This window comes from Cibotium barometz, chromosome 38 (assembly GCF_041138505.1).
Source record: "Cibotium barometz isolate CiBa-2024 chromosome 38, ASM4113850v1, whole genome shotgun sequence".
Classification (NCBI taxonomy): Eukaryota; Viridiplantae; Streptophyta; class Polypodiopsida; order Cyatheales; family Cibotiaceae; genus Cibotium; species Cibotium barometz.
This window is the reverse complement of record NC_141083.1, coordinates 20,513,360-20,524,438: the sequence shown is the minus strand read 5'-3', so window position 1 is coordinate 20,524,438 and position 11,079 is coordinate 20,513,360. Positions and strand designations below refer to the sequence as shown.

The window sequence follows — 11,079 nt, the reverse complement described above, 5'->3', positions numbered from 1 at the left end:
CCGTGTCTAAGTTCATTTGGGCAGTGTTTAGATCTACATTGTATGCTCCCAAATGTAGGTCACCTTTAGTCTCTTACGGATTGATCTATGTCGTCTAAGAGGTCCTAGTCCGTGTCTAAGTTCATTTGGGCAGTGTTTAGATCTACATTGTATGCTCCCAAATGTAGGTCACCTTCAGTCTCTTATGGATTGATCTATGGGATCATCAAAGGACAATGGTAAGGTCTAGTTTCCACCATGAGAGCTACCAGTCTCGTGTGTGCCAAGTTGAGTTATTAGCGGAGGACGAATGGCCTTCGTCTGATGTGCATGCATTTCTTGATGCATATGAGCAAGCTCGGCTTGTGTCAAGGCAGAGAAAGGTGACAAGACTTTGGAAACACCCTTTAAGGTACCCTTGAGATTGAGGTTGGGCTATCACTTGTACAATGTACAAATGATAAATTATGCAAAAATGAACAGAAATGTTGAGTAACTAGATTTCTAGCAAGTGTACCGGCTGAATGCGATGTCAATGCCAAGCACGAGCTACATGATCGTGGGATTGAGGATGAGCTATGTCGTCGTGGGTGTCCTTTCCTTCGGTCTTTTTTTTTTAAATGCAAAGAAATTTAAATTAAGTATAAAAAAAGATATAGCACCCTAAGGTGAACACTGGAGCTTATGGACTTTCCTAAGCAGTAGATCCACAGTAGCTTTAATCTTCCCTCTCTCCCTAGTCCTTGCTAATACAAGACCTTCTACCACTAGATTCCTTGCTCTCCCTATGGAGCTATAGTCACAGCTGGAACCCCTGTGTAGTATAGCATTCCTAGATTCCCATATCCTGCTTAGTATCAAGCCTCTCAGTGTTTGCCACACTTGATATATGGCAGGGTTCATCCTGCCCTTGCATCCAATGACTGCTTGCTTCCAGTTGACCTTGTCAAGCACTCCACAGTCACTGAGGATTCTGCTGACTGCTGCCCACACAGGGTACACCTCCTTGCACTCCCAAAAGGCATGCCTCATAGATTCCTTATGGGTTTTGCATCTGGGACAGTAAGGGTTCCCCTGGCTCCATTTGCTGGTTATGCCCCTAACTGGTAGTTTCCTGTTCAATATTCTCCACAGGAGTAGGTCCAATCTGCCTGAGCCTGTAGAGCCCCATGTCTGCCTGGCTCTCTGCCTGCAATAATCCACTGTCAGAGTGCAGTTTTCCTTCTTCCAGGCAACAGCTGTCCTTTCCTTCGGTCTTGGGCAGACTGTGTGCTGCTATGGGTGGTGCCACGCTCTTACCCAGTAAAAATGTGTTCTGTGTTGGGCTTGCTGCCGTTCGCGTTGCCATTTATTGACCTACAGCTCTTTATCTAGCGCTACCGTTTATAATGCTCAGCTGCTGGGCTTGCTACCGTTTTGCTGCTTGCTTTTGGCATTGCCATTACGCTGAGACCACCGTCCCCTTCTTGCTTAGCACGAGGCTAGCATTGCCGTGACGCTGAGACTACCGTCTCCTTCTTGCTTAGCACGACGCCAGCGTTGCCTTGGCGCAGCGGAGGCAACAGCCGGTTCCTTTTTTGGCCTATAGTGCAGGCAAGTAGCTTGGACAGCATAACCCACGATGCTTGCTTTTTAGTGATACCGTGCTGCTTAGAGTCGTATGCGCTGCATTGCTCGGTTGTTGGGTTGCATTGCTATGTCTCCTTCTTGCTTGCTTGCACCTCTCTCTCCAGCAGTTGGAAGCGATGGCCTCCTACATGCTCCTCCAAGAAGAGGAGTACCTTTCTCTCAAAAAACAGCTCGAAGCGATTGCCTCCTCTGGTGTAACCGTTATATCCACACAGCCAACACAAAAAAAAAAAAACGATGAGATTTTTAAACCCATTGAACATCTTGTCTTGTTTTTCGCACATGGAAAGCCCATTCGAACCGCTCTGAAACCAATGTTGTGTTGCTTGTTAGGAAGACACCATAGCCACCCATATGAGGGAGGAGACAAGGCTCTTGTCACTACCCAGCTATAGAGGAATTGTGCTATAGAGGAATTGTGTTCACACTGTCGGGCTTATGTAGTGGCATGCTTGCCCACACTTACTCAACCCCGGTGCTTCACCCTTGAACCCCCGACACTCTTGCTGATCGTTCTTCGACGATGGGGCTCCATATCTGGTCGAGCCTTACGTAACCTGTTATTATAAGCTATGTGGCAATAGGGTTAGGGTGAGTGTAGGTAAGGATCAATAGGGTCATTGACACATCCTTGACCATCATATAATCCCCATTACCCATGCAATATTTGCACCTCTGACACCCCCCTCCCCCCAAGAGGGAGTGTTAAGGGGGTAGGTTTAAGGTGCATGTAGGTAAGGATTAGTAGGGTTACTTGACACATCCTTGAACATCTTATAATCCCTATTACCCATGCAAGATTTACACCTCCAACACCCCCTCCCCCCCCCAAATCATCATAGAGGGAAGTGACCTAGGATCTTTGTCTCACGGGAGTGAGATTTTTCAGAATATTTTATCGTGGGAGTGAATCCAATTAATTATGTGTGATGCATGGTTCATGTGTGAAGTATGGTAATGAATGATTTTTTTTATTTTTTTTTAAAGTTTGGTATTAGAGAAGAGCGGGCTTAGTACCCATGGTAATGAATGATTTTTATTTGTTGTAATTATTTTTGTGAGGGATTCCAAAGTAATTGTGATCTAACATTGTGGATTATGTTGAGTATAGATCATGAGTTCAAGATGACCAAGGTGGACATTGGACGAGATTATCTAGCCAAGCACATGTGTGCTAAATATTTAATTTTGTATGGTTTGGCCCATTGTATATATATTGGGCAAGGATTATTTTTGATGAGATGCTTTAAAAGCATTGGACTAAGGCTCAATTTTGTAAAAAAAGCCTAATTTTAGAAAAGCTATGCTATTAATGTCTCCAAGGGCTAAATTTATTAATATGATTAAAATACCGCATGTGGGAGTGGAGCCACACACGTCGGGGGGGGGGGGAGATTGCACCCAGTCTGCTGTTCTTCTTTGTGTGGTACTCTCTATCGTAACCTTTGATGATGTTGCTATTTAATGTATTTAATTTTTATTTGTTTAATGATAACAAGTCACGTTAATTGATTTTTAATTCAATTTCAAGTCTCCCTTTTATTAACTGATGTATATTTGTGAGGATTTAATTATTTCTTTTAGATGTACAAAAAGGATCCCCCTAACAGTGGTATCAGAGCTTGGGTGTACATTCTTGAAGAAGATTAAATCCTGAGAAAACAAAGGGTAAAAGAGGGAAAGCTCACAAGAAACCAAATGATAAAAGAGAAAGAACATAGAAGACCTTTAGGCCAAAGATTGAATGGTTATCGGATTAGTATGGACCCTTGGATGGAGATTAGAATCAATGGCTAGGAATCAATGTCACCTTTCTTGCGAATACCACTACTGTGTGAGAGAAAACCAAGTATGGTTTCACAAAAGTGGTTTTTAGAATTAGAATTTGGTTTTGAGATCTTTCTTTATAGATGTGAAGACCAAGGCATTAGTAGCACTCCCCTGTCCTCCGACTTCTGAGTAGAGGCCAGGAGGAGAATTATATAATGGACGGAGTGGGAAAATTTCAGCTTTTGAATATTATTTAGTACCTTGCTAAATTATAAAGGGCTGCATGCAAAAGCTTCAATAATTTTATTTATTTAAAATTTCTCTACCCGGATGGCTTTATGGAGAATTGCGTTGCTGCGAATTATGGAAGAAGGGCGATGATTGATTAGCCGCGTAGCGCTAATTCAAGCTTAATCTCCACTTAAGTAAGCTTTGATAAGCTTTTTACTACAAGCCTTACATATATGTACATACCTTATACCATATCACATCTACCTATCTCTCTCTTCACCTTTCGACGGCCTGTTATTTTTTTGACGGCGTGTTATTGATCTGAAGCCCTTGATTGAAAGTGAAAGTCTCACCGAGGCTTGTACATGAGACATCAAAGTGTGGTGAACCAGCCAAATGCTCACATTAAAATCCCAACAAACAACAGAATGTGTTCCTGCCATCAAAACCACTTTTATCTTCTCATTGCCAAGGTATGAGGCTGTCATGGAAGCTTATCTAGAAGGATTGAAAGCTTTGATTAAAACTTTTCTTTTATCTTTGTAATAAAGCTTTGATTAAAGTTTTTCTTTGATTAAAACCTTATCTTCTATTATTTTTCGGCCAGTGTACAGCAGCAAGGCACCTTAAATTAAGCATTAATTAGTACTTAATTAAGCATTAATTAGTGCTTAATGTTTGATTATCTATGTATATACAATTAACGTTTTAAAAATGTATATTTTGTTTTTAACAATCCTCTTAAAGAATTTTTAGATGGCCAGTTCTTTGAAGCAATGAAAGGAAACGTTGCTTCGTCACCATCGAGACTCGGCTCCCACAACTCATGAGCTAAGTCTTCGTTATTACGATTACTTTTTACCAGTTGAATTAATTAAATTATGGCATGCATATTTTGTGTCATCCAAATCAATTATTTTTGCAGCTCAGCGAATCAAATTCATGTGAGCTAAGTCCTTCACTACTCTCTCTATTTATTTTTATAATTTTGAGTATTTAATTTGATAATCATAATAATTAAATCTTAATTTATTGTTTCTTCAAATTATTAATTCGTTAAAAATGATTAGATCGTATCCTTTTAAATCCAAATAAATTTCATTAGTCATTGTTCAGATTATCACTTTTTCTTTGGATGATTAATTCATTTGCATGTGCAAAATTATTTATCTCAATGTTTATTTCTTAATTTTTAATTAAAAATTATTTGAAAAATTATAGTTGCATGCTAGAAAAATTCATAAAAATAAAATTTTAGTTTCTAAATATTCTTGATTAATTTTTAGATTTTAAAGGTATTTTTAAATTGATTTTTATAATTTATTTCATTGTATAATGCATTAGTAGATTAAAATTATAATAAAATTAGTAAAAATAGTACAAAAGTTCCAAGTAAATTTTTAAATGTTTTTAGATTTTTTTTAAAATTAGAAATTAATTTCTATAAATTTAGTTATTTAAATTAATTATTTAGTGATTTTTCTTAAGAACTGTATGAAAATTCATTTTTATTGCTAGAAAATTATAGAAAAATCATGTAAGTTATAATTTTAATCTCTTTAACCCTCTTTAATTTTAAAATTGGTTGTTGATTAATTTTTACTATTTCAAATTAATTATTTTATTCAAGTTTCATCATAAATGGTTGAAATTTCATTTTCGAGGTTAGGAAAATTTGTAAGCATTTATTTTACTGTCTTTTATATGTTTAAGTTTTAAGAATTAATCATTAATCATTTTCAAAGTGGAATTAATTAATTATTTCATTTCTTTCGAACAATTCTCTTGATTTTGAAAATTTAAAAATTAAGTATTAATTTCCTTCTGTATTATTGAGACCTAGGAAGAAAACTTTAGAGTACCCTAGTTTCTAGAAACCAATTATAGATGACAAGAAAACACTCAATTCATAATATCAAGAATAAGGAAAACTACTAGTAGATCACTTGGATTGATTATTACGACTAAGAGAAGATATGCTCAATTTAAGGACATAGCTAGTTGGTATCTAGCAAGTATTAGTTCAAGTGATGAGTAATTGCTAGTAGATAAAGACAAGTTCTCCATTAAGTTGTTGGAAAAGTACTTTGAAAATCAAGTTTTGTATCACTAGATCGTATCATGGATGGTAAGGTAAGATTAAAAGTAACCATGAAGTCAAGACTACGAATCAAAGTAGTAGTCCCTTTGGACTTTCATCTTCCATGCTTTCTTTACATGTGGGATCACTTGACACATCCTTCACCATCTTGCCATCTCCATTTTTGCACCTCCAATAGTTACCTTGAGGTAGGATCATGCACCAAAACTAGACCATAACTTTTTGACCAATCTTCTACACTCTTTATCTTTGACCAATGAAATCAACATTTGTACCAAATTCCAATGAAACCATAAAGTTAATATACGGGAACCCTTACCTCCCCTCACACCAAACTAGGAGAACCCTTAAATTACAATTGCCAAATACACAACATACCGATGAACTCTTGCCACCAACCAAACGCAATGTAAACGTGACATTTGTAAATTGGTTATATTCCCCATAATGGAGTCTTGTATGCACCTTGGTCCCAATGGCCCATGGGCATTTGTCATCTTTGAGTATTCAGTGTGGGTCTATGGGGCCACCGACCTCGAGTTGGCTCATAATGTCGAATCCTTGTAACAAAAACTGCCTTGGCTTGAGGCCTTTCTTTCTTCATACCATGGTTGATAATTATCCTATTTATTTTGTGTATGTAGACAAAATGTGGAGATCCCTTATTTAAAAATAAAATAAAATAAAATTGCGAGAGAATTACGTGCAAATATTTTGGACAGGCACACACTCAGTGTCCGCCCAGATGTGAAGGGTCCTCTAGAGACTAGGTCGTGTAGATAGTGGCCAACATTCTCTGTGCATCCGGAAAGGAAGGGCAGCATGAAGTCCGCGCTATCCATCCGCCGGGCAGCCCCAGCTCTGCTTCGCTTCACGCGCTCTTTCGCCTCCGTGGGAACCCGAGTCGACACGGACGCCACCATCCACATCCAGAAGGCCCGCACGTGGGAGGAAGGGGTTTCCAGCAATTTCTCCACCACTCCTCTGCGTGAGATTTTTGAGGTACTGTTTACCCTTTAGCCTAATCCACGCTTCTTTTCATTGCTTACACATCTCCACTATCTTGTTCTCTTTCATTAAGTGAAATCTCTGTGTACCTGCACTTTATAGAGGATAGAGCAGTGTAGTGTAAATTCTGTATTGTCATACCAACACCTCATGTCAAAGTGTTGACAGAGAGACAGCGAGAAAGACACATGCGATTAGAATGAGGGTCACAGGACCACCCCCCTCCGCCCCGTCTGTTTTCCCGCGAGCTTCTAACCTCATCTGAAAGGGGTCCAACCGAAAGATCTCTACCATATACACCCTGCGTTTAATGCAAAGGAGGGATGGACTCAAGTTAACTCTTACCACTTGCACTTTGTGTTTGGTTAGAAACACTAAGGGGAGGTGGGCTTGAGAAGTTCTACCACATGCACTCAACTCCGAGGAGAGGTGGTGTCAAATAACATACACTCCATGCTTGGAGGAGAGGTGGACTCAAGTGATACTCTACCACCGTATTGGAGGAGAAATGGGCTCAAGTGATACTCTTACCACATGCATTCCGTATTGGAGGAGAGGTGGTCTCTACCACATGCACTCCGTATTGGAGGAGAGGTGGACTTAGGTAAAGCTTTAGGTATGTTCCTGTATATCTGAAATAACATAACAGCCTACTATTCCGCGTGAAACTCGCGGCAGTTGCATAACAAACTATTCACTGCTAATCACACTTAGCCAACTTTAATCATTGCTGAATTTTGAAACAAAACAAGTCAGAATTTTCGGTAGAAGAATGGAAGAGAGAAAGCTGACACACGGAACGGCCGAGCCCCTTCACAAGAATATAGATTATTCCTCCAGTTTTTTTTTTTTTAACAAAGTGTATTGGCTGATTAAATTTAGCATGGAACTCACCTGTTTGTGTGCCACGCCAATGGCCTTGCAATGGGTCACACAACCGGTTGTCTTCTCTTGTGTGTTGGATGCACACAAGAGTGTAGTCCTTCGAAGAAGAATTCACAGCTAGCTTTTCTTCAAGGGCTTTGAAACACTTTCTCGCGTACACTTGGGCAGCACCTCCCGTTTGTGTGCCACGCCAATGGCCTTGCAATGGGTCACACAACCGGTTGTCTTCTCTTGTGTTACACAAGAGTGTAGTCCTTCGAAGAAGAATTCAGCTAGCTTTTCTTCAAGGGCTTTGAACACTTTCTCACGTACACTTGGGCAGCAGCTCCGCCACGAAGTGATGGTCTTCTCTTTTGCAAAAGAATCTCTACACTTGATAGAGTAGCCTTAGCCTCCTTGTCTTCTTGCTCTCAAGCTCTAAGTGTTGTTTCTCTCTCTCACAAAATGATTATGAAGTTCTTACCTCTCCTCTGACATGTGTATAATGAGGGTAGCTAGCCTCTTTTTGTAGTGAATTTCTTTCTCCTCTTCAAAAATAGAAAGAGAGTCTAAAAGTGCATCTCCCTCTTGAAAATAGAAAGAGATGGTTCCTAAAAGTGCATCTCTACACTTGATAGAGTAGCCTTAGTCTCCTTGTCTTCTTGCTCTCAAGCTCTAAGTGCTGTTTCTCTCTCACAAAATGATTATGAAGTTCTTACCTCTCCTCTTACATGTGTATAATGAGGGTAGCTAGCCTCTTTTTGTAGTGAATTTCTTTCTCCTCTTCAAAAATAGAAAGAGAGTCTAAAAGTGCATCTCCCTCTTGAAAATAGAAAGAGATGGTTCCTAAAAGTGCATCTCCTTTTTTGAAAATAGAAAGAATGAGTGTGCATGAGAAACTTTCTTAATAGTTCTCTCCTCAAAATAGAAAGAGATAGTCTACTCTTCTTTATAAAAAAAAGGAAAGTCATGGTTCTTTACAAGTAACTTTCCACCTTCAAGAAATAGAAAGAGATGCTGATAAGTGAACTTCTAAAACGAGTTTGCATGTTTAGCTAAAGGGAAAGTTGTTGAGCTAGCATGGGCGAGCAGATTTGGCACCACGTCATCATTTTTTTGGGGGTGTGATTTGGGGGTTTTCGACCGTTCTTCTATCCTTTGTTTTTGCAAAAGATGAAGGGAAAACCCTTAAATCAGATTTTGATCCTAAAAGTTAGTATATCTTTAAAATCTGTTGAAATTTAGGTGATAAGAATACTTAACCTCTTGCAAAATACAAGCAACTAGATCAACAACCAGTAACATGCAAACATTTGATGCTTAAGGATGAATGCCTATGTGTTCACGCATTCCCAAAACAGTATTCGATGCAAGTTCATTAAGCAACTTAATGTGCATGTGCCTAAGGTGAATACCATCCGCTCAATACACTTTGTATCCATCTAGACTCTCCTCCATAAAGGTAAGAGTGTATAATCCATCATGCTTTATAAAGCATGTCTAATCACACTTCCCCACTTAGGGATGGAAGTATGTCCATGGCCAATCATACTTCCCCTCTCAGGGATGAAAGCATGCCCAATCATACCTCCCCGTATAGGGATGGAAGCATGTCCATTCATGGGTTCCTCTGAAAGAAGAACTCATGTCTTATCATGAAGCTTGTCGTGCGAAGTCAGACAACATGTCCAAGTTATATTTATCTTCAAGATTCTTGATACAAGATTCCATGTACATGCTTAGGGTTCATACCTCCCCCCTATATTGTAGTTGTCCTCAATTGAAAGGCATCCAGATAAGGGTTCAATACCTCTGGATAATCTTCAAGGTCTTTTGGATCCATCCACTGAGCATCAAAGGGTGGATAGTTCTTAAACTTTACCAGGAATTTCTTGATAAGCTTTCCTTTGGGTCCTTTCCTGTCCTTATGATAGACAATTTGTTCAGGTTGTAATACCTCTATAGTCTGTTCATGTACGTGAGGTGGATCTTCCATGACTGGAGAAGTAGGCACCTCTCCATGATATGGCTTTAATAAACTTACATGAAAAGTGTTGTGAATTTGCCAATGAGAGGGCAATTCAAGACGCACAGCTACATCATTAATCATTTGTTTGATTTTGAATGGTCCATAGTACCTGTTTGAGAATTTAATAAATTGACTCTTTTCCTTTGTTCTTCTTTAAGCGTGCTTTCCCAAACTTGAGAAGCAACCCACTGACCTTCTTTATAATTAGTGTCTATTCTATGTTTGTTGGCAGCTTTCTTCTGTTTGGCTTGAGATCTCTCTATGGCGTGGTGCACTTGAGTGAGCATTCGGTCCATGTCTTCAACAAACTTATCAGCTACAAGGATCTTCTCTTTGGTTTGCATTATGGGCAGCAAATGCGTCCATAGACTACTTCGAATGGCGCTTTTTTTGTAGAGGATGTACAGTGTTGTTATATGCAAATTCAACAAGCGGCAAATACTACCATGATGCTCAACAGAGGCTCATGCTAGTTTTATACTAGAGGGGAGCCTTGCTTTTTGCTAGAAAGCTATCCAAGTGTTTGCTTTTCTTTTTTGGCTTTAAGGTCTTGCTTTTTGGCCCCCTCTTGCCAGTGGTGCTCTTGGCTCACTGTCAACTCAATTTGACTTTTTGCATTTCTTTGCTTTTTAACCAAAATTGGTGCTTTTTCATGTGCAAACCATATGGCTCTTGTCCCTATGTCTTCTTCTACCTATCCAATGTCCGAACAAGGGTTCCATCATGTGAATAGAGCAAGGGAAGGTTAAATAGTTACACCAGCCTTCTAGCATTCGGGATGTGCTTCATGTTTCCAAGATCTCTAGCAATCTCCTCTCAATTTTTTGGATTGCGGAGAAAGGATATGGTATCTACTTTGATAGTTCCATGCTTGAGATCATCGACACTAGCACCTTGCAGATTGTTGTCACATGTATCGAAGAAGGTGGTCTTTATCAGTTGAAGGACTTTGGTGGCTCTTTGATTGAGTCTCACATCTGCCACAACTTCTTCACAGCTATCATGCCTTGGTAGCTCATGTGGATACAGATTTGTGCCATGTTCGCTGCGGGCATCTGAATTATACTTCTTTGGAGTTGCGGTCTTCTGAGCAGATGGTCAAGAGTCTTCCACCACTGAAACCCTCCCACTTTGCTTGTGTGGCTTGTCTTCATGGCAAGCAACATCGAGGTGCCTTTCCTCACGAGGCTACTCATCGGCTTCTCATATTTTGGAGCTCATTCATATGGACCTGTGCGGTCCCATGCTGACTACTACCCAAGGAGGAGTCAGGTACTTTATGCTTATTCTTGATGATTACTCAAACAAAGTTTGGGTTTATCTCTTGGTAGAAAAATCTCAAGCTTTATCTCGCTTCCAAGAGGATGTGACTTTGGTCAGGATTGTGACCACACGGAAGGTTCGACGAATCCACTCGGACAATGGAGGAGAATTCTTCTCCAAAGCCTTCCATAATTTTTGTCCACAC

The 11,079-nt window shown here is 39.6% G+C and overlaps 1 protein-coding gene across 1 annotated transcript in view; it reads left to right on the top strand.

Moving 5' to 3' along the window:
* The first annotated feature begins 6,476 nt into the window (after nt 1–6,476).
* Nucleotides 6,477–11,079, top strand: part of PRXIIF (peroxiredoxin IIF) — a 40,306-nt gene continuing 35,703 nt past the window's right edge. The window contains exon 1 of the mRNA XM_086777521.1: nt 6,477–6,712. Coding sequence (XP_086633647.1) covers nt 6,533–6,712 — 180 coding nt within the window. The 5' untranslated portion in view covers nt 6,477–6,532. The remainder of the gene's footprint in view (nt 6,713–11,079) is intronic.